At 45.1% G+C, this 24,676-nt stretch overlaps 1 protein-coding gene across 5 annotated transcripts in view; it reads right to left on the bottom strand.

Annotated features, from left to right (window-relative positions):
* Nucleotides 1-1,518: 1,518 nt before the first annotated feature.
* The window catches only part of MIER1 (MIER1 transcriptional regulator), a 25,504-nt gene continuing 2,346 nt past the window's right edge, over nucleotides 1,519-24,676 (bottom strand). Inside the window, exons 2-13 of one of the 5 annotated variants that reach the window (XM_069981407.1) lie at nucleotides 17,716-17,740; nucleotides 16,938-17,083; nucleotides 15,457-15,618; nucleotides 15,008-15,137; nucleotides 14,820-14,884; nucleotides 14,153-14,225; nucleotides 12,936-13,087; nucleotides 11,955-12,036; nucleotides 11,709-11,803; nucleotides 9,650-9,777; nucleotides 9,419-9,558; nucleotides 1,519-1,683 (exon numbers count right to left, since the gene is read on the bottom strand). In XM_069981407.1, the coding sequence (XP_069837508.1) occupies nucleotides 1,652-1,683; nucleotides 9,419-9,558; nucleotides 9,650-9,777; nucleotides 11,709-11,803; nucleotides 11,955-12,036; nucleotides 12,936-13,087; nucleotides 14,153-14,225; nucleotides 14,820-14,884; nucleotides 15,008-15,137; nucleotides 15,457-15,618; nucleotides 16,938-17,083; nucleotides 17,716-17,740 (1,230 nt within the window). In that variant the 3' untranslated portion in view covers nucleotides 1,519-1,651. Of the gene's footprint in view, nucleotides 1,684-6,542; nucleotides 7,910-9,418; nucleotides 9,559-9,649; nucleotides 9,778-11,708; nucleotides 11,804-11,954; nucleotides 12,037-12,935; nucleotides 13,088-14,152; nucleotides 14,226-14,819; nucleotides 14,885-15,007; nucleotides 15,138-15,456; nucleotides 15,619-16,937; nucleotides 17,084-17,715; nucleotides 17,741-24,676 lie in introns of those variants that run through there. The other 4 variants (XM_069981404.1, XM_069981405.1, XM_069981403.1 and 1 more) reach the window with 4 other exon arrangements.

Genomic DNA, 24,676 nt, shown 5'->3' with positions numbered 1-24,676 from the left:
TGTAGTGCTGGATCATCCCTTTAAGTTGCTTGTCCTGCAACACCAGTGGTGTCCCCCCCCCCCCCCCCTGAAAATCTTCAGGATATGTCATGTGAATGAGGATGAGGGTCAGGCTGCTGGGACCCCTACAGATCCCTTTGCTCACTAATAGTGTGTGTACTCTGCTGCCGCTGTACTGTCTCCATGGGGCCTCCAAACATGAAGTCAACTTGCCATAGTTCGGAAGTCTTGGTGACAGAATATGGTCATTGCTGCTCCTCCATGAGATGGGTTGTCCAGAGTGAATGATCAGTGGGGGTCCAACTCCACCAATCTGCTAGTTATCCCCCTGTCCTGTGGATAGGGGGATAATCCCTGCTACACAGGTGACTAATAGTAGCAGTTATGTTACACAGATTGCTGCTAAATCTGCTTCTGAAGCTTTTGATAGGTGCTATATACCAGGATTAGAAAAACATTGCTGATTTCTTCCCAAAAAACAGCACCACTCCTTTCCTCAGTTTGGGTGTGGTATTGCAGCTCAGGGGTGGTGCTGGTTCTGGAATAAAGCAGCTATGTTTTCTCTAATCTTGCATAATATCAGATATCTTTTTATAAACTAGGCCCAAAAATGTAGGTTCTTCTTTAAAGAACCACAACTGCAAACAAATGGAGAAGTCTGTTAGATGCCCGGTGGTCTGTTGTGTGAGAATGAAGAATTTCCAATTTGGTGTTCATATATGCAGAAAGCTGTTCCTATGCTAAAAGTGAGCCCATGGGGTGCAAAACCATGGGTTGTGGTGTTCTGAGCAGCCAGCAGGGGGCAGTATTGTGACTGCGCTACTGCCAAGAGGAGCATTTGAACAAAGCCATTTTCTCATTGGTCTGTTACTTTATACTACAAGAGCCAGGCTCTTACATTGTTTTATGTCACATTCTTATGAACAAAACCATGGAGTATATGAGGCCTTATCTCTGTACAGTAATTTTTTTGCCATTTGTATATGTACAAGCAAATAATTTTAAACATGATCTATATAAAACTTGTGTCTGGTCACTTTTTTTTCTTCCTTTTAATGCATTAGTATTCAAACTTCGGCCCTCCAGCTGTTGCAAGACTACCATTCCCATCATGTCTCACTGTAGTTTTTGCAAATTGTAGCTGGGACTTCCATGCTTTTTAATGCACGGGTGTCAAAGCTGTCGCAAAACTGCCGTTTCCATCATGCCTGGACAGCCAAAGCTTTAGCTGTCTAAGCATGATGAGGGTTGTAGTTTTGCAACAGCTGCAACTTGGTAATGCATCATGTAAATGTACTCATTTATTTATTTATATCCTTCTACATCAGGGGTGTCAAACTCTGGTCCTCCAGCTGTTACAAAACTACAATCCCCATCATGTCCGTACAGCCAAAGCTAAAGCTTTCCAGGCATGATGGGAATTGTAGTTTTGTAACAGCTGGAGGGCCTGAGTTAGACACCTGTATTCTGCAGAGAGAAAAAAAACACTTAATGGAGCAATCAGAATCTGAAGTCGTATTTCAAGTTTTTTAAAAGAGACATTTTAATTTTCCAAAAATAAGTTTTGAAACAAGTTTATACCAACAGTGCAAAAGAAACGGTGAATGAAGATCCACTGGGTCACAGCTTACATTCAGCTAAAGCTCACTTCTTACCATGTCATAGAGGGAGTTTTCCTCTCTCCTGAAAAGAAACCGGAATAGTAACTTGGCTGCAGTCACTGTCATTCACACAACAGGTAATCTAATTCATTCTCATCCCATAATCTGCACCCTAGTCCTACTATCTCAGCCTTGTATGGTGGGGCAGCGGCTAGAAGTGGAAGAGAACGCGCCTCAACCAAGAAGGGAAACTCATAAAAACAAGCACAATTAGGCTGGGTTCACACTGCCTTTTTGCAATCAGTCTCCTCCCTCCCCCCAATCCGTTTTATGAAAAAAAAAAGCATGTGTGCATCCGTTTTTCCATTTACTTGCATTATAAAAAAAAAAAAGGATCAAAACACATCCGTTTTCTTTTGCGTACACAAACGTGGTCAACCACATTTGTGTACGCTCAAAAGGAAGCTTTGATTCTATGTATAAGAAACAGATGCACACAAAGGCTTTTTTAGTTTGCGGGGTTTTTTTTGCATAAAACTGATTGCAAAATTGCAGTGTTGAACTTAGCCTTACTTTTTTTTTTTTTTTTTTTTGATGCATCCATACGCTCTCCAGCGTGTAGAGATCAAGCCGTGGACTGGCAGGACACAAAACATGTTTCTGCATCATAACAGGATTTATAAGAATATGTGGAAGGAACACAACCTGGCCTAAAGTGGGGAGTTTTGATTGCAAAACTTTTTCCTAACCTACGAAATATAAGGGATAGATGGAAGTGTGTATGACTACGGTAGTCTGTTACCATGGAGACACAGGAATTAAATAAAAATCTTCGCTTTAGAGATTCTACAAATGCAGGTTTTTAATAGTGGGGCAGATGCTTTTAAAAGCCTTCTGCCTCTTTAATTTCAGGCACATTTAAAGAGGCTGTTTAGGATTAAAAAAAAAAAAAAACGGTCACCAGAAACCGCACCTCTCCTGTCCTCTAGCATACGGCATTGCAACTCACTTTCATTGAAGTGAATAGAGCAGAGTTGTAATACCACACACAACCTGAGAACATGGGTGGAGCTGTTTAGGGAAGATATGTTTTCTAATCCTGGATAACCCCTTTAAGCCACACTCCTTTTTATGTAAAACCATGCCCATTCTTTACTAAGCTCCACTCACCTGTCAGTACTAAACTTTGTCAGATTTGTTTTAAAAGATTATTCTGGCGCACGCACTTATTTCCTCCATTGCATTGTAGAGTAGTTATTACTAGAGATGAGCATGCTCAAGTCAGATTGCTCAGCATTTGAGTACTGGCGGCTGAAGTAGTTGGATGCAGTCCTAGGGAGTATGGAAAAACATGGGATACATTCATAGGCCATGTTCACACAACGTATATTTTTGTAAAAGTACGGCCGTTGTTACCGATTACAATGGCCGGAATTATTACGAAAATGTTACGTTGGCGTCTATGGAATCCCGGCTATTCAATGAAAAGCGGCAGCAGAAAACCCTGTCGGCAGTGGGGAGTTTGGATGCGGGGGCACACAGATGCGCCCGCATCAGAACTTAGCAGCGCTAAAGATCTTTACTGACATTGGCCGGTCTGTAACAGAATGGTCAGTGTCTTACGTTGTGTGAACATGGCCATAGGCTGTATTCCTGTTTCCAAGCAATCCAACTTGAGGCACGATCATCTCTTGTTGTTACCTTAAATGCAAGGAAAAGGGTTGAACTAATTTACAGTGAGATTCCCCAAATACAATGAAATTAATAAACAAATGTGGCCATATTCTGTAGACCAGTGAACCTGCAGCTCTCCAGTTTGCCATCTTTGCTATAGATTAGAGCAGAGGTTATAAGAGTATAAAACCAGTCCTTCTCACCACAATGCTATTGTGTCCTAGGCTAGCACATGTTAGCATTACCCTAAAAACAGCTGATCGCTATGATCTGCTTTCTGAAACCCCCTCAGACTCGGCTATGCTCGTCAGAGGAAGTTGTGGTCGGCCATAGATTTCTCCTGCAGTAAACCTATAGCATTACATTTCGGCTATTTGAGTCCCTATGTATATTGAGTTGTCAGATAGAACCCCCTTAGAAATCACTTTATGAAACTACAGAAGAGAACCTGTCCATCCCTCCCAAGACTCAGCACCTTTGTCCATGGCCTGTGTCTGGTTCATCGTATTTAAGGCCAGTCAAATTCGGTCACATGACTTTATTACAGTACAAATTTCAGGAAACTTGCACCAGGCATAATTTTTTTTTTCACTATTATTATATGCATATTTGTTCAATCCCAGTCACCATGTATCCTTGGACTACATTCACACAATATATACCCATACATCTCACAAGCCGCTGCTTTAGACTTTCCAACTAAACCCGTCAAGTTCCTAGTTCTTTCTAAAGCAGTGTTCACACGTTGCTGTTGTGATGGGGTACTGTCATGCTTTGCTGTGGTTGCCAAAATGTCAAACTTATAAAGCGCAACCTCAGTATGTGAACACAATCTAATAGGTTCCCTATTAATTATGGTCATTGTGCTCTTTATTCTGGATAGGTCTGGGATAGAGATGAGTGAATCTGAAGCCGCAATTAACTGAATTAGGGTGTAAAGCCTGCTGCCCCCCCAACTACAATTCCCATCATACCAGGACAGCCAAAGCTTCAGCTGTCCATGCATGATGAGAAGTGTAGTCTTGCAACAGTTGGGGGGCCACAAGTATGACACCCCCTGGACTAGACAAAGTAGTTCTGCTTCGATTCGACCTATTCCAGGGATTCAGAGGATCCTCATTTTCCTCTCTGGATATGTGATCTCTACTTGGGGCCTGTGAGCCTTGGCTATTCCTAATGAAACTAGAAGTATTATTAAACAACTTTGGGGCACATCTAACACCGCGCGCAGCCGGCAGTCATACATGAGTGACACGTGTCTACTACAACCTGCTAAGTGCAAAAAGAAAAAAAAAAATATTCAGACAAAAATAATTCACATTATTAAAGGTTCAGGAGATTCATGCAAAAAAAATTATAAAAATTACAAGTCAGTCATTTCAGACCCAGACTATATGGTGACATGCTGAGTGGTATAGCAGTGAAATTAGGCATGATGATCCATGATATACAAGTGTAAACACAATCTATATAGGCTTAAACAGAGGGGAAAGGAAAAGAGAAAAATGTACGACGACACTATATAAAACGCTCTGCTATAAACGTCATGCACATGTAGTTACAATGTCATCCAAAATAAAGCCGGGTCAGAGCGGGCTTTTTCTAGAAGATGATTTCACAGCAAAACTGAAATGTACAAAAAAAAAATTACATTGCAGTCACTACAATAGTATATAGCCAGGCTGGATCACAGCAAGAGAAGCTGGTGTGCTGCCGCTCAATGATGTCATATATTCCAAAAAGGCAAAGTCTTCGTAAAACAACTTCTTGGAGGCTATGGACACCTTTGTCTCAATTGTTGTTTATTTTTTCTAAATAATCTTCATAAAACCTTTCCTACCATGTTGCTGCAGTAGAGTCTGTGCCATGTCTGCACATAGCGGGCTGTGCTGCTGCTCCTGTCATAGACTGGACAGCAAACTGCTCTGTCTGCCTTCTCTTAGTGGTAGGCCTCAAACAGCCGCAAAATTTGTACATAATTGCAATAAAAAAATATTTGCAGAGAAATTTACATAGTTATTTTCTGTGTGCCTATTCGCATTTTTGTAGATCAAAGGGACATGTCCTAGTGCAGATCATAATTGAAGCTGAGACACATAGAAGCCAGATGAATTTTTGCGGATTACGGATAGAAAATTGCCCAAAAAAATATACTTATGTGTGAACGAGGCCTTAGGCTGGGCTCACACAGAGCAGTCGGCATTGTGTTTAATAGACATGTCAAAAACATGCAATTTACTATAGAGGTCCAGATTTACTATTGTAAATGCAACAGGGTTCTGCCATAATTTGTGATCACAGCCAGAAACCCTACGTATTCACAACCCAAGGTAACCCCTAACACATGTACAAAGTCATTTGTCAAAAGGTGCCCATAGCCTATTAGTCAAGTTTTGTTGAAATCAACTCTATAGAATAAGCCCCATATATCACAATATGCTAAAAAAAAAGAAAGTTTTTTGTAACTTTCACTTGTATATATGTAAATCTGCAGAACATGTAAAGTTTCACTTAGTAACAAAACTAGTTTCATTCAAAATGTACATATGCAAGCATGCATTGTAATATTAAAATAAAAAATCTCTATTACTATATATATCCGTGGGGGGCACAATGGTAAATTTACACAACAGCCGGGCTGGGGGGTACTCAGGTCCGTCTGGATTTGATTACTAATGGCTAAAGGATGCAGCCTTAAGGCTGCCTGGAAAACACGGATACAGCCGTAGGCCATATCCATGTTTTTCAGGACTCCCTAGGGCTGTATCCGACTTTTGCAGCCACTGGTAATCAAATGGCACATGTTCAGGTCCGGGAATCGCTCATCTCTTATAAGCAGCTTTCCACAGAATAACCTATCAGTCACAAATTGGAGGGGTGCCGACCCACAGAAGCCACACTACACAGTGTACAGGCCCGGAAGCACTTGTCTCTGTCCACAGCGTAGTGGCCGTACCTGGTTACTGTAGCTTAGCTCCTATTTAAACAAACAGGAAATGCAGTAAAAGGTCTCCACCACTACACAGTGAACAGATACAACTGTTTCCAGACTAGTTCACCGTATACTGTGGGTGCTGAAGAGCTGATTGGTGGGGGCCGCTGATCATTGACAGGTGACTTGCCCCATTTACAGCTTTTGTCTAGAGAACCCCTTTTAAGGTCTATATCAGGAATGGGGGAACCTTCGGCCCTCCAGCTGTTGCAAAACTACAATTCCCATCATGCCTGGACAGCAAAAGCGAAGCTTTTGCTGTCCAGACATGATGGGAATTGTAGTTTTGCAACAGCTGGAGGGCCAAAGGTTCCCCATCCCTGGTCTATATGTTCAAAGTGATACACTGACCACCATGGGGATCTATAGTACTGCAAATCAGTGTAACACTTGGAATCCAAACAATTACAGATCTGTAAAATTAGGCCACAAAAATCTGCATTTACCAAAAGTATTCCTAATGCTTCAAAGTTTTAGACAATTGCATATATACATGTGAATGCTACTAGTTCCTATACACAAGGCAACATACATATTTTATGTGTAATGGTCAGCAACAAGTCTACTACACAGGGAGCAGATTTCATGATCAACCTACAACATGATAACTTCAGCAATAAAACACACTGACGGTGAAAAGGATCAAACGGAGACATTTCTTTTGCGTCAAAGAAAAAAAAACACGAAAATGCACAACGAAAAACAGTTTCCAGAATATTAATTTTTCATAATAAAAGTTTATCAACTGTACAAGTTAAGAAAATTATACAAGCTTTGTTTAAGAAAGGACAAGTTCATCCAAAACATAGTTACTGTAAAAATCTCTCTCAAAGGCTACGAAGAAATCTGGAAAAATACACCACGTATCTTTTATCAGCCCAGATAGAAATAGAAAAAGACATCATTGATGTCAATAATTTACATACACAAACCTTATTTGGTTTACTCTTAACTTCTACCTATAAAACTGGTGCCTGCGATGGTCAGGGTCCACCTTTCTTTTAGCAATTTCAAATCCGACAAGATAAAAAATAAAAGAAAATCCCCCCAAAAAATGTAAATAACGATTACCAGCAACGATTTCACACCTTTGTTGTGGTATAAGAACGATACATTCTGAAGGTCCTTCCATTATTTCTTTAAAAAAAAAAAAATCCCAAGATGTGGCTGAAATGTTTTTTTTTTTGGGGGGGGGGGGATTCGATGAAAAAGAAAATTAAGAAAAAAAAAATATACATTAAAATAGAGCTTGTTAAATAACCAGTTGAACCCTGAAATTTCAAGACCCCTAGAAACATACTTCAAAAAAGTCTACTCGATAGTGGAGGGGAAACGATTCTTCACACCTCTCCGTGTGAATATATTTCCTGAGAAATTTCCGACGATCCGGGACTGTCTTTTCCAGGGCTGTCGATCCGTCGCCTCTTTGTGGATCGGTCGCTGGGGTCGTCCGGCTCTTTGTCGCGGCTGTTGTTAGCGTGGCTGAATTTGGAATCACTGGATAAAGTGTCACGGTTGTAGCCGTTTGTGTCTGTGTCATTCGAGGATGGTTCTGCGATGCTGGGGCCGTTTAGGTGAACGACTCCTGTGGTGGAATCATCTTTATAAGGGGCGACCTCAGAAGGTCCATTAACAGCGACCCCTGGAAAGTTACAAGCCAAGATTAGAGACAACACTAAACCCATCATTGTTTTTTTGGGGCAGAGATGGGGAACCATCCGCCCTCCAGAAAATCTAAAATTCCCATCATGGCTGGACAGGCAAAGCTGACACTAGTTTTGCTTTGCAACAGCTGAAAGGTCAAAGGTTCCCCAACCCTGGTATAGGAGGACTAGCTGGCAAAGCACATCAATGAAAGTATATATGCAAAAAAAAAAAAAAAACTTCGCCCTGGGATAGTAAGAAAAAGGACGTATTACACGGCACGATTATCGTTTGAAAAATCGTTAGATCGTTCGGATTCAATTGATAATTGATTTGTGTAACAGCAGACAACGATTTAACGCCCAACAAGAAATAGTCATTTGATAGAATTCGGACCTATTTTTATCGTTTGATCGTTCGCAAATTGTTTGGTGTAATAAGAAGTCATAGCTGAAACCTACACAATACAGACGACAAAACGTACGCAAGAACGATCATCGTTCCGTGTAACTAAGCAAATGATTTCGGGTCATTTGCCATAGCGGTTGTTTGAGATTGTTTATCGATAGTCGTCAAAAAAAAAAAAAAATCGCTTGGTGTAATAGTACCTTAAGTGTAATGGCTCATGCTATGGTACATCATCTCCTGTCAATATATACTAACAAGACTGAGGGTCCTATTACACGGAGCGATTTTTAACGACTAACGATCGCATACGAGATTGTTTATTGTTAACCTGAAATTGTTCACCATATTACACAGAACGATGGTCGTTAGTTATGATCGTTACTATGATCGCTTACTCCTCATCCCAGCAAAACAGTGAACAATGTGCAATTACACTGAACGATTAGTGAACAAATGCGGAACTTAGGCGAACGATTTACAGCGAACGAACAACTATAATTTTAGGTTTAGATCTAAATCAACGACATTTGAACGATTATTGTTTAAATTCTAATATAACGATTTTTCGCATAATAATCGTCCCGTTAAATAGGGCCCTGACACTGGTCATAATTAGAGATGAGCGAACTTACAGTGAGTTCCGGTTCGTGTAAACCCAATCTTTATTCAACACTGAAACTAGCTGTCATATGGTTTAGTTTGAGAAAAATCTGTGCTGCTTTCAAGGTCCTCCAGTTTCCCAGGAAAAGTGGATACCTCACTTAGGGAACCTCACACTGTCATCCTGGACTTGTACAAACAAATGGAGCACTCCAACAGTGGCTGAAGTTACCATATATTTCTTCGCCTATTCACCCAGTTGAATTCTTGGGTTCAGTTCATACTGGTTTTAACCCCCATATTCTCACCATGAAATATATCAGGAGGACATAGTAACCTTTTACACAGCCTGATATGGGACTGTGTTGCCGATAACCAGCTCGTGTAAAAGGGACTTAAGTCAATGAGGTCAAGCAGGATTCATTTGTATCGGTGACCAAACTTTCACCGAACCAAATTGCTATAAACTCAGGATAAGACTCTTGTATCCGTTATTTACCATTCTGGTTAGTGTTGGCAGCGGTGCTGTCCTCCTTCTCAGACTGGCTGGTGCTACTGTTAGAGGTAGTGGGTGGTGGGGACGGAGCCCGGCTGGAGGCGGCGCTTTCACTCTCATCTAGAAGCCGGTCCATATAATCCCTATAATATGAAATTATTACGGTCAGTTAGAGTTACACAACAGAAAACTCACCTTTATCCTATATATCGGCCATTTATACTGGATACTCACGTTACACCAGGGTGTAGGTTGTATTTCTTTTTGCCAAATCTTGTTTGTTGAGCGAAGAAGTCGTATCGCTCTGACTTCTTCCACATGTAGTAAAAAGCCACACATTCTCCAACCGACCGCGTTCTCACCTGAGCAATACATAAACACGTTGAATGTCTGTGTGGTTTGTTATACGGTATCATCAAATTCTGTTCTGCATACAGGGTAGGGACTACTACAGGATAAAGGGTGGGAGAGACCCCTCTAGCATCCATTTTATTTTATCTTTTAGTGGTCTGGTAAAAACTCCTACATAAATTAAAGGGGTTTTCTGACTTTATTGGTAGAAACAGATCGCTGATCTCAGCAAGACCAGCCAAACGATAACACTGCCGGCTAAAGCGCTCAATGCAGTGAAATCCTAGGTGCATTGCTCCCTGGGAAACATGAATTTGCAAAAGAAGAGCCTGTGGAGCCTCATTTAAGAGTTTAGAAACACAGGACTAGCCAGACTTGACTTATAGGGCCACTTATTATGGTGATTTTGGTAGTTTCCCTACAGGAGCAGCCCCTTGGCTGGGTCCTTCCCGTAGGGATATCTGGCTAGTCCTGTGTTTTGAGACTCTTAAATGAGGCTCCACGGCTCTTCTATTGGTAGAATTAAATAACTAACACTTGAAGGGTCCAGCACTGCCACCACTTCGGAATCCAGGGTAAAAATCCACTGAGCAGGGCATGCTGCAGCCAATCATTGACCTTGGCAGTCATGTGCACTAAGCTGTGGACAGTGAATGGTTGCAATGTCCAATGCACGGTGTATGGCGAGGTCACCAGGGAAACTATAGCAGAAGATCTGGATGGAAGTAACTATAGAGATGTATAGAACTTTTACTTGCCCCTTTAAAGGGGAAGTATCTAACCTGCTGATATGTCCCTAAAATGCACAGGGCGCTGAGCATGAAGGCAAGTTTTTTACCTCCATGCTTGGAGCCATTTCCAAGATATTAAAGAAGTCCGGCAAAATTTTTTATTAAAGTATTGTATTGCCCCCCAAAAGTTATACAAATCCCCAATATACACTTATTACGGGAAATGCTTATAAAATGCTTTTTTCCCTGCACTTACTACTGCATCAAGGCTTCACGACCCAGATAACATGGTGATGTCACGACCCGGATAACATGGTGATGTCACGACCCGGATAACATGGTGATGTCACGACCCGGATAACATGGTGATGTCACGACCCGGATAACATGGTGATGTCACGACCCGACTCCTAGAGCTGTGCGGGCTGTGGCTGCTGGAGAGGATGATGGCAGGGGGATGCTCAGTGTCCCCCCAGTGCCCTGTGTCCCTCAGTGTCCCCCTGCCATCATCCTCTCCAGCAGCCACAGCCCACAAAGCTCTGGGAGCCTGGTCGTGACATCACCATTTTATCCAGGAAGTGAAGCCTTGATGCAGTAGTAAGTGCAGGGGAAAAAAAGCACTATATAAGTATTTCCCGTAATAAGTGTATATTGGGGATTTGTATAACTTTTGGGGGCAATACAATACTTCAATAAAAATTTTCACCGGACTTCTCCTTTAAGGGTTTGTCCATATGCAAATATGTAGTTATGGTGCACTTGGGACGGGACTACCACCCCTGTGCAGATACGCCTGGCCAGCCCACTCTGCTAATATTCATGGATCGGTGCACTCGGAGTGGTAGTCCTGCCCTCAGTGTGCCAAAACAACATATTTGCATATGGATTAAACTCTCAATATTGCAGAAACAGTGCCAAGGGTGGAGGTAAGAAACTTACAATCATCCTCAGCACCTTCTGCGCTATAAAGAGATAGCGGCAAGTTAGATGCTTATAACTGAGTTTCTCTAACGGAAAACATCTCAGAAAACAAGAAACCAGGCTTCTTAGCCACATGATGATGTCTGTAAAATTGTTAAACACTGAAGACAATTTAAAAGGAGAAGCCGCTATAATGCTCTTTAATGGTTCCAATTGTGAAACTTGTATATTTGTTAATATTCACCCAACTTTACATGTATTGTCAGCATTAGTGCCTGCAGTATTACTACCTTGTTTGCTTGTATTAAATGGAAATCTTTTCCGTATGCTTTGAGGCCTTGCTCAAAATTCCGGCATTCTTCTTCAGTCCACACAGAAAGTTCTTCTGGGGAAGAATATTAACAAAAAATATAACTCATGATGTGAGGTTTCAATTCATGCCTCTTACATGTGACGCTCTCAGTAAGAGAAGTTATAATATATGATATAACCTGGTTATAGCGGTTCTCATGGAGGGATAGAGACAGGTCGCTTACCTCGTGCCGCTTTCACATTAAACCTTAATCTTCTTAAAGCTTCTTCTGTGTCAAAATTACATTTCACCAGCTCATAAAGGGCCTGAGAACAAGAGATGGATGGTTTACAATAATCATTTCCTTGTCTGGTACATGGTTTTTAATTCATTGTATAAGAAGTCAATGTATATGTATTAAAATTGCAGCAAGTTAGATGCCTAACCTGCCCCATGTATTAAAATCGCTCCATAACTTTCTCATAGCAGCCGAAATCTTGCACAGTGACATGGTATCGTCTACAGATGTGCTGTGTGTAATAACACTTATATGACGGGGGCAGGGGAAAAGGCAGGGGGCATATCCAAAGACGACACGCTTCAATGTGTCACCAAAAATGGTTTCAATCTTTTCTCTTTGCACCCATAGGCTGTCATGTGACCCTTGGCATCCAGTCAGCAAATGGGTCACATGACATTCAGCTAAAAGAACAGGAACAACAGCGGAATTATTCTAAAATTCAAGGTTATGGCAGAACTTCTTTACTTTGTGTGTATTTATGGCCTTTCTGAGATTATTAACATGATATTAAGTTTACAGTAAAAATACAAACTAAATAAGAGAAAGCGGAGAGAGCGAACAGGGAGAAAGACAGATATGACAACATACATAAGTTTAATGTTTTGGTCTCCTGCAACCACATCACGAGAGGCTGATCCTCCCACTGGACCACCAAATAAGGCATATTAACACCATTAAAATGCTGTCAGTTTTAACAGTGGCATTTAAAAGGTTAAATAGTCAGCATGGATGACTGGTCCATGCTAGCTGCGGTCCGCAGCTGGGAGCGGCACACCAGAGAGGGGTCACATTGTGACCCTGTCTGTACCCCCTCAACAACGTCATAACGGGTATGCCATTCATTGGTCGTTAAGAGGTTAAACACAATCAACCTAAAAGTGGAGAGTTTAAATGACCAAACGAAAAATATAATAATCATAATACCTGTTCATTGTCCTTTATATGTGCTCCTTCCGGAATCGCCTCCACACCCTTCTCTTCCCCTGTTCTTCTTGAGGCTTCATTCAGAAAATCAATCACTCTTTCCTCAACTACAAAATCTGGATTCCACAGTAACTGGTCATCATTTTCATACACTGTGATAAGAGAAAGCAACATGAAAATCCACACAACTAGCACGAAACACATAAAAATATGACAAAAGCCACAGAACCACTACTGGATTTACAATACAGAAAGTGAACATTTGCTTGGATTCTACTTAAAGGGAACCAATCAGCATGACTGTGATGATATGTACGCTGCAGGACAGTATAGAACCGATGTGCAGCTCGCGGATCATACCAGCAGCGGCTGCAGCAGTAGCTTTATGAAGGGGGAAAAAGATGTTTTAATACGTCAAGGTCGGGAGAGGGGTGGAAACGAATTATCTGGGTGAGGAGCCACCCGTGACTAGTCACAGCTCTGTCAGCTCACAGTGTGGGAATGAGTGGCAACTACTGGGAACTGTGACTAGGCTCAACGCCAAGATGACTAGTTGCCACCCGTCTCCCAGCCTCACGCGGCCTAGGCTATTTGCTTTGGGAATTGCAAAAGGCATGCAATGTGTTCACATGGTCTTGCATGGCCTGATTAACAGTGGGATGAGCAATAATAGGAACTGCTATTGATTATGTTGTGTGAAGACTCAAACAATTGTCAATCAGGGAGATTAGAACTTATTGCGCAGCCCTTGGCCCATGTGAAACTTTTGATATGTCTCTGTGACATTAATTTATATGTAATAAAACATGTAATAAATATTAGGAGGTCTTAAAGAGGTATTCTGCATAACAGCCTATTCTTGACTTTCGTGTCCTCCAACGTCATATTTGGGTCCCAGCTGAATGAGCCCCACCTCCACTTTCGAGACGTACTCGTCTTGGTAATAAAAGCCTGCTCAGTCCCTGCTGTCCCATCTCAGTCGGTGATTGGCTGAACGGGCTGACACTACAGAGACGAGTCCGCATCAGAAGTGGAGGCAGGATCATTCAGCCGTGATCCAAAGGTGTTGTTGGAGGACACCAGGGGAGCGCGGAAAGTTAAGAATAAGCTGTCTATGTTCTCCCCATGGACAGCAACAAATTAAAAGATTTCTTTGGATGAAATATCCCTTTAAATACATTTAAGCCTTTTCAAACATTACCCAGGTAGACACTCACCTTTTTCTGTTTCTCTGTATCTACAGATTCCAACTGGGATTTCTGCTTGAAACATAGAGCCTACCATAATCTCCTAGAAGGGGCGAAAAAAAGAATGTGGCATGAATATCTGCATCTTTATACTTTTAATTCCTGAGGGTGACTGTAACAGAGCATTGGTTTTGGTCACAGGAAGTTTTGTCAACCTTAGGGTCCTATAAGACGGAGCGATTTTTAACAATTAATGACTAACGATAGACAAGATTGTTTATCGTTAACCTGAAATCATTCACCATATTACACAGAGCGATAGTAGTTAGTTATGACCGTTACTATGATTGTTACTGCAATCGTTAATACGATCGTTTACTCCATCTGATCCCAGCAAAACAATGAACAATGTGCAATTACACTGAACGATTAGTGAACAAATGCAGAACTTAAGCGAACGAATGTGGAATTACAGCAAACGATTAACAATGATTTTAGGTTCAGATCTAAATAAACGATCAACGACACACAAATGATTTTTCAATCGCTGCCTGCAATTACACAGAACGATCATTTAAATTCGAACGATAAAATGATTTTTTGCGTGATAATCGTCACGTGTAATAGCCGATTTGAATTATCCCAGCCCCCAACCTATCAGACAATTGTGGTATATCCTGCAATTTAAAAGACTTACCTTTTTCCAGTCTTCCGATGGAATATAATCCTCGTCATCCTCAGATTCTTCTTCAATTTCATTGTCTATAAAAGGGTGAAAAAAAGTATTCTAATTTGCTGCTATGACTCCAAAATGACTCATTAAGGTGAATGAGAAAGTTCCTTGTGATATTTTGTACAGTGAAAATCAAAAGAACGATCACTAACTCGCATCAAAATACTTGCAGCGGCGGGGACGGATAACTTCTTGTGCGTCTCGAGCAACTGATTGCGCAGGGTCATCGTTAGAGGAACGGGTCTCGTCTTCTGGACCTGACGAATCTTTAATGGCTTCATCCTGATAATAAAAGGCAGCGGTTTGTTACCAACACTAATCAGACTGCTGTAAAATCTAGAAAATACAGTGCTTGGTATCTCAGAGAGCCTTGTGTAGACGCTTATCATCTATCCTGCTGATAGGTGAGAAGCGTCAATCTTTAGCAAACCTTTTAGAGTTGTCAGATACATGTATACCTTGACCACCTACTTTTGAAAAACAATCAAAAATAGACTTTCAGGTTTGTATGAATGGATATTCTATTATAAGACACTGACATGAGCTCAGGATTGTGAACCCATAGTCCTTGTGCCTTGTATTCTCCCTACTGGTGAAGCACCTTATTTTCCCCACTACTGCCACTGTTTCCATCATTATCTTCCTCCTCTTCTTCTTCCTCCTCTTCCTCATCTTCCTCCTCTTCTTCGTCTTCTCCCGGCATAGGTACTGTACTGCCGTAGCCATAGAGCCGCAGTAACTCATGAATTGGCATCTCACTTTCCTGAAATCACATCACACAGACTTACAACAGGTTGTTATTTTCCAAGATTTTCTTCATTACAGAAAGAAAAAGCTAAATAGTGATAAAAGCAAAAGCAGCGGGACCTGGAGATGAATGGAGATCATCCTTGTAAAGGCAGACGCTATAACCCAATCTACAGTATATAGTAACAGAATATCGAGAGTCACACAGGTGAAATTTTTGGCCATTAGAGATGAGGGAACTTACAGTAAGGGTAGGTTGACACTACGGAACCTGAGCGGAGAATATCTGACGGATTCCGTAGCTTGTACCCGTTCACAGCTGCGCGCCTTTACGCCAGCTCCATAGACACCATTCTATGGGCGGCCCGATTCCACTATCCGCCGAAAGAATTGACATGTCAATTCTTTCGGCGGAATCCGCCCTTGCATAGAATGGTGTCTATGGCACGGGTGGAGAGGTGCGCGGCCGTGAACGGGTACGAGCTATGGAATCCATCAAATATTCTTCGTTCGGGTTCCCTAGTGTGAACCTGCCCTAATACCCTGCACGTTTGGCACTTGACTTTCTAGGGCTGAATCCATCTTTTCCACAAATGCTGAGAATTAGGGATTTCGGGAACCTGAACCTACTGTAAGTTTGCTCATCTGTAACGGCCAAGCACTGAACACAATAGCTCACAATTATATCCACGTTTCTGAAGGCCTTAGGGCCTGATCAATCTTGGTGCAAGTAAAAGAACACAAAATCTGCGTATCATTGTAACTGGAGTGTCATGCAGAATAAAGATATCAGTTTTACTGTAATATAAACAATGCAAAACTACCCCATCCCCAACAAATAAATAAATATCTAAATTTGTGTCTTAAGAAACTTAAAAGGGGTCTTTTGGGTTGATAACACTAATTGCCTATCCATAAGCCATCAATGTCTGATTGGCGGGGTGCCATGATGTGACACCCCCGCCAATCAGCTATTTGGGGGAACTGCAGCACTGGCGCTTATACACAGAAAATGGTGCCAGGCACCCTGAGTAGTGTCACCAGCACAGGGAGTCTGCAACTGCTTGCTGATGCAGGGGCGCCAGGCCTATTCTTTAGTCAAAGTTATAAACCTGTAAAACCACTTTAAGGGGTTAAAGAAAAAAAACAACAACAATATGGATGCAGTGTAAAATGGTGATATAGATGGACTTTGGTTCTCTGTAGCCTACAGTGCGGTTACTAGGTGACCATGTGACTTAAGGCACACATTTCTGATGAATATAAAACTGAATGAGCTGTAAAGTAGTAAATAAAAGGTAATAAACACAAGGCGCTTAGATTCATTGTTCTCACCCTTTCTAGGTGCTCAATCTCAGAAGTAAAATTTACTTCTCCCTCCATTAACTCTTCCTCTTCCAGCGTTCGCTCATCGTCAAACTCGTGAACCAACATGTCTGCCGATGGATCAAACTCATGGTCATCGGATGCAGCCGAGCCTCCTGGTCAAATAGACAATGCTGTCAATTCTCAGCTCACACCATTCATACGCTCTACATGAAATGGTCTAAGCTATCAGATTGCTGTGAACATGCTCCGCTTTGTCCAAACTCTTGCCATTTGATTACCAGTGGCTGAAGAAGTTGGATGCTGCCCTAGAAAATCCTGAAAAAAAATGGATACAGCCATAGGCTGCATCCAACTTCTTCACCTACTGGGACTAAGGGCACCTTTACAGATTTATCTGACAGATTTTTACAGCCAAAGCCAGGAATGGATTTGAAAAGAGGAGAAATCTCAATCTCAGCTCATTCCACTAAAGACAGGTACCTCATCTATCAGACACAGCACATCATACATGTAATATAGGGTACCATTCCCTACATACTAGAGCATCTGCTATAAATAGATCCCATACACTCTACATGCGAATCACTGGAGTATAGAGGAAGCACGGAGGCCATGACAGGCACAACAATTATTACCAGTCTAAGAATGACATCCTATAGGAGCCGCCACATTACACAGGACCGGCTTCAGCTACAAAGCACAAAACCCGCTGCTGCCCGGAACAACCAATAATAAAAAAAGAAAAAGAAAACTGAAAACTTTGTTAAAAATAAATGTAAATTACCTGGGCTTGCATTCCCAAGAGAAGGCTGGAAAACAAAGCAGATGTGTTAGGCAGGGAGGAAATCTCACCATGTACATAGAATATCTGAGCATAACAAAATCCTACAAAGCCATTAAACAACGCTACAGTACAACAGCAGTAATGTGATCATCAAACTAAGCTAAAAATACACAATGGATATTAGGTAATGAACAGTATTAATATGCATGCAGCGCTTGGGATGGGAGGCGTGGACAGCCATATTATATATCTATCATTTAACATTATCTTTCCAGTCTGATACAGTGCTCTCTGCTGCTGCCACCTCTGTCCGTAGCAGGAGAGGTTTTCTATGGGGATTTGCTACTGTTCTGGACAGTTCCTGACATGGACAGAGGTGGCAGCAGAGAGCACTGTCAGACTGGAAATAATACTCCACTTCCTGCAGGACATACAGCAGCTGATACGTACTGGAAGACTTGAGATTTTTTTTTTAATAGAAGTAAGAATCTTTGAAGTGTAATAGTAAGCAACGCCAATACAGACTGATACTACAATAGCTACAATATCAAAATACAGAACAAATACACAACACATGGGATGTATCTATATATGTATGTATATCTATATGTGTCATTACATGTATGATTTACTAAACAACTACAATACTGGCACATATATCATGGTCCTAGCCTCCAGAGGGAATGTATTCTCAGAAAATAATACAGCTTTGCCCTTTTTAGCAAGAAATGAAATGATGTATGAGAAAATAAAGGAAGAATAAATACCTAGAAAGCAATATAGTGGAAATTACAGACAGAGGGGAAAAATATAGTAAAATCAGGAAGTCGCTTAACCCATATTTATAGAATTTATCCAGGATTAGGAAAAAAAAAAAAAAACACAGAAAAAAAAAAAACAGCGCCACCCCTGTCACCAGGTTGTGTGTGGTATTACAACTCAGCACCACTCACTTCAATGGAATTGAGCTGCAAAACCCCTCACCCAAACGGAGGACAGGATAGGTGCTGTTTCTGAAGAAAAGCAGCCCTATTTTTCTCAGCCTGGATATGCCCTTTAATCCTTGCATATAGCTGCAGATCTAGATGGACGCACATTGTATGGGCCTCACTATATCGGCTATAGCCAGAAGGGTTCCCAAGGCTGAAGCGTTGGCTGTCCAGGCATGATGGGAACTGTAGTTTTGCACCAGCAGGAAGGCTGCCAGTTTGACACCCCTGGGCTATAGTGAATTTGATGGACTGTAATGGGGTTGATATAGTGTATACATGTATTGAGGCCCTGGGTGCGCAGGAGAATGTTCCAGAGGCCTTTACGTGTACCTGTCATTATAAAAAAATAAAACTTTTGACATGTCAAAAGTTTTGATTGGTCCTGGTCTGAGTGTTCACAACCGTCCACTCTCTGCTCTGAATTTAAAGTCGGACTTATAATGGGCTCCTATGGAGACAGATGTACTGCAGCTGAGGTCCTCTCACCGATCTATCTAGGGGTGTACACTCTGTGGGGGGAGATTTATCAAACATGGTGTAAAGTGAAACTGGCTCAGTTGCCCCTAGCAACCAATCAGATTCCACCTTTCATTTTCCAAAGAGTCTGTAAGGAATGAAAGGTGGAATCTGATTGGTTGCTAGGGGCAACTGAGCCAGTTTCACTTTACACCAGGTTTGATAAATCTCCCCCTATGTCTCTGTCATGTCAAGTTTTTTTTTTTTTTTTTACAAAACTGAAAGTACAGTGGTACCTTGGTTTAAGAGTAACTTGGTTTAAGAGCGTTTTGGTTTAAGAGCTCAGTTTTTCAAAATTGTGACTTGGTTTAAGAGCATTGATTTGGTTTAAGAGCTCCCTGTGCTGGGTGGGATGGGGAGTGGGGGAGGGGCATGGTCTGCATAGCGGGGTCTACAGCACTGTACTCTGACCCAGGAAGTCTCCCTCACCTCCCAAATCATAGCAGATCCACTTCAGGCTGGGGCTCACATCAGGGGACAGGACAGTGGAGGTAATCTCTCCATAGCTGTAACCCCTCTCTCCCCGGACAGAGAGTGCTGCATGTATGTGCCCACATCTGTCCTGCTTATTCCTTCATGCTCCCTGCAGTCTCTGTCCGCCCTTGTGTTTCCCATCCTCTCCATTACTGTACAGTAACTTATAATATCACATATTCTGCTGTTTCTGAATGTTTGTTTCATCTGTTTTACATATTATTCAGAATAATAAATCATTATTTTTGGGGTGTGGAACCAATTGTCTGCACTTCTATGATTTCTTATGGGAAAATTTGCTTTGGTTTAAGAGCAGATTTGGATTACGAATTATGCTCATAATCCAAGGCACCACTGTATAATGAAAAGTTGCAGAAAGTAGGACTGTAAATAAATACTATATTCTGTACTGGAAATCTCAGCAGCTCTGCATGAAGGTAAGAGCCCCCGTTAATACCCCAATAATAAGTATGGCCAATTATACAATTACTGGGGAGGAGCGGCAATCTCATAATACAACAAGGGCAATGCTTTCCTGCATGCTGTGATGTCAGACTATTACTCCATGGAATATATGGAAACCTGATCATGTTCATGGCGTCTGTACAACTGCAAAACCTCCTGACAACAGATCTGCACCCGGCAAAACACGGACATGTGTGACAACCAGAGAGGAGTATAGAAGAAGCAGCGCACTCCGTTAGCTCAGCAATTGGCTTGAACTAGGGCTGGGCGATATGGCCAAAAAATAAAATCTCGATTTTTTTAGAAATCTGAACGATTCTCGATTTAAATCTCGATTTTTTTATTTTGCTAAATAAACAAAATTTTTCTCACAGCGTCAGATACAATTTTAATGATGTTTGAGACAACAACTGTATTGCTTCCCAGTGGAACAGTGCTCCCCTGTGACTGAGGGGGACTGACAGGGACTGGGGCAGCTGGGGATGACTGACGGGGACTGGGGATGACTGACAGGGACTGGGGCAGCTGGGGATGACTGACGGGGACTGGGGATGACTGACGGGGACTGGGGCAGCTGGGGACGACTGACGGGGACTGGGGATGACTGACGGGGACTGGGGCAGCTGGGGACGACTGACGGGGACTGGGGACGACTGACGGGGACTGGGGACGACTGACGGGGACTGGGGACGACTGACGGGGACTGGGGACGACTGACGGGGACTGGGGACGACTGACGGGGACTGGGGACGACTGACGGGGACTGGGGACGACTGACGGGGACTGGGGACGACTGACGGGGACTGGGGACGACTGACGGGGACTGGGGACGACTGACGGGGACTGGGGACGACTGACGGGGACTGGGGACGACTGACGGGGACTGGGGACGACTGACGGGGACTGGGGACGACTGACGGGGACTGGGGACGACTGACGGGGACTGGGGACGACTGACGGGGACTGGGGACGACTGACGGGGACTGGGGACGACTGACGGGGACTGGGGACGACTGACGGGGACTGGGGACGACTGACGGGGACTGGGGACGACTGACGGGGACTGGGGACGACTGACGGGGACTGGGGACGACTGACGGGGACTGGGGACGACTGACGGGGACTGGGGACGACTGACGGGGACTGGGGACGACTGACGGGGACTGGGGACGACTGACGGGGACTGGGGACGACTGACGGGGACTGGGGACGACTGACGGGGACTGGGGACGACTGACGGGGACTGGGGACGACTGACGGGGACTGGGGACGACTGACGGGGACTGGGGACGACTGACGGGGACTGGGGACGACTGACGGGGACTGGGGACGACTGACGGGGACTGGGGACGACTGACGGGGACTGGGGACGACTGACGGGGACTGGGGACGACTGACGGGGACTGGGGACGACTGACGGGGACTGGGGACGACTGACGGGGACTGGGGACGACTGACGGGGACTGGGGACGACTGACGGGGACTGGGGACGACTGACGGGGACTGGGGACGACTGACGGGGACTGGGGACGACTGACGGGGACTGGGGACGACTGACGGGGACTGGGGACGACTGACGGGGACTGGGGACGACTGACGGGGACTGGGGACGACTGACGGGGACTGGGGACGACTGACGGGGACTGGGGACGACTGACGGGGACTGGGGACGACTGACGGGGACTGGGGACGACTGACGGGGACTGGGGACGACTGACGGGGACTGGGGACGACTGACGGGGACTGGGGACGACTGACGGGGACTGGGGACGACTGACGGGGACTGGGGACGACTGACGGGGACTGGGGACGACTGACGGGGACTGGGGACGACTGACGGGGACTGGGGACGACTGACGGGGACTGGGGACGACTGACGGGGACTGGGGACGACTGACGGGGACTGGGGACGACTGACGGGGACTGGGGACGACTGACGGGGACTGGGGACGACTGACGGGGACTGGGGACGACTGACAGGGACTGGGGACGACTGACAGGGACTGGGGACGACTGACAGGGACTGGGGACGACTGACAGGGACTGGGGACGACTGACAGGGACTGGGGACGACTGACAGGGACTGGGGACGACTGACAGGGACTGGGGACGACTGACAGGGACTGGGGACGACTGACAGGGACTGGGGACGACTGACAGGGACTGGGGACGACTGACAGGGACTGGGGACGACTGACAGGGACTGGGGATGACTGACGGGGACTGGGGATGACTGACGGGGACTGGGGATGACTGACGGGGACTGGGGATGACTGACGGGGACTGGGGATGACTGACGGGGACTGGGGATGACTGACGGGGACTGGGGATGACTGACGGGGACTGGGGATGACTGACGGGGACTGGGGATGACTGACGGGGACTGGGGATGACTGACGGGGACTGGGGAAGACTGACGGGGACTGGGGAAGACTGACGGGGACTGGGGAAGACTGACGGGGACTGGGGAAGACTGACGGGGACTGGGGAAGACTGACGGGGACTGGGGAAGACTGACGGGGACTGGGGAAGACTGACGGGGACTGGGGAAGACTGACGGGGACTGGGGAAGCTGGGGAAGACTGACGGGGACTGGGGAAGCTGGGGAAGACTGACGGGGACTGGGGCAGCTGGGGATGACTGACGGGACTGGGGATGACTGACAGGGACTGGGGCAGCTGGGGATGACTGACGGGACTAGGGCAGCTGGGGGGACTGGAGATGACTGGGGAAGCTGGGGATGACGCGTACTGGGGCAGCTGGGGGGGACTGGAGATAACTCAGGGGGGCTGGGGAAGCTGGGGATGACTGACAGGGACTGGGGCAGCTGGGGGGGACTGGGGAAGCTGGAGATGACTGGGGGGGACTGTTGCAACTGGGGGTGACTGGAAGGGGACCGAGGGGGGGCTGGAGGTGACTGAGGGGGGCTGGGGGTGACTGTAGCAGGAGTGCACATAGCCCTTCTTCTCTCACCCCGGCACACAGCGTCCCGCTCCCCTGTCAGCCACAGTTACAGCTCCCCGGTCTCTGGAGAAGGCAGCAGGGACTGCAGGGTGATAGTGTGATTCCTGGAGCTGTACAGCGGGATCTGACCCCGCTGTACAGCTCCAGGACCCGCAGCGACACTATCACCCTGCAGTCCCTGCTGTCTCCTCCAGAGACCGGGGAGCTGTAACTGTGGCTGACAGGGGAGCGGGACGCTGTGCTGGAGGACGCCCGCGCTGCATAACTCCGGACTGCCCGCCCCTCGCCTCACTCCAGCGCTCGCCAGCCCCATACTGCCCCTCTCCAGACTGCCGGCCCGATCCGCCCCTCTCGGCCCCGCACCGCCCCTCTCCGGACTGCCGGCCCGCCCTGCACCTCACAGCAGCGCTCGCCAGCCCCATACTGCCCGTCTCCGGACTGTCTGCCCGCCCGCGTACCGCACCGTCCGGCCCGCCCGCAATGATTTTTTGTGAAAATCGAATTTACGATTTTCACAAAAAATCAAATCGATCCAAACACTCTGGGCGAATTAATCGAATTAATTCGATTAATCGCCCAGCCCTAGCTTGAACTGTAAATTTGCTCATCTCTAGTGACAACTATCAGGACATAGGACCCTGGAATCAGCATTAAATATAAGGACAGGGCATAGCATCTCATGGAAGAACCAACAACCAGAAGAAGTGACTATTTATATCCATCCTGAAGGAATACCGGGCTCTGATTGGTTGCTGTGGGTCACAAGGTCACTTTTATACTCGTCTTAATTCCAGTCCTAACGGTTACCAACAGGTCATGTGTAGAGGATTTCCTTAATATTTTACAGGTGATATAACTATACACAGTGCATCAGGTATTATCACAGATGATATAACTATAGTCAGTGCATCAGGTATTATCACAGGTGATCTTTGTATGGGATATCCTCATAACATGAGAAGCATGGCTCCTAATACTACAAATACAAATCCCAAACATTTCAACATAACCTGTTACATAAAAACGGTAAACCAGCCATGGGCCAGTAGTGGCAGGGGGATCTGCCAGGGATCGGGGTGAGTAGTGGCAGGGGGATCTGTCAGGGATCGGGGCCAGTAGTGGCAGGGGGATCTGTCAGGGATCGGGGCCAGTAGTGGCAGGGGGATCTGTCAGGGATCGGGGCCAGTAGTGGCAGGGGGATCTGTCAGGGATCGGGTCACTAAAATCTGTCACTATTCGGGTTTAGAAGGGTTGGTAGACCTGCCAGGGATTGTGCAGTAGTGGCAGGGGAATCTATCAGGGATTGGACGGGTAGGGGTTGTGTTAGGGACGACAGGGGTCAGTGGGTTACGTGAGAGCGGTGTCAGTAGTGGCAAAGGGTTTTATCAGGGTCAGTAGGGGCAGTGGGTTCTGTCAGGGATCAGGGGCAGTAGGTGGCATGGGGATCCACCAGGGATCGGTAGGGGTGATCGATCAGAAACGGGGATGAGATGGTTCTGTAAGGGATGAGGAGTTGGGGGTTTGGTCACGGATCAAGTCAGCAGGGGGAT

This window comes from Dendropsophus ebraccatus, chromosome 8, assembly GCF_027789765.1.
Source record: "Dendropsophus ebraccatus isolate aDenEbr1 chromosome 8, aDenEbr1.pat, whole genome shotgun sequence".
Taxonomy (NCBI): Eukaryota; Metazoa; Chordata; class Amphibia; order Anura; family Hylidae; genus Dendropsophus; species Dendropsophus ebraccatus.
Note: the sequence above shows the minus strand (reverse complement) of the source record. Positions and strands in the feature narration are given on the sequence as shown.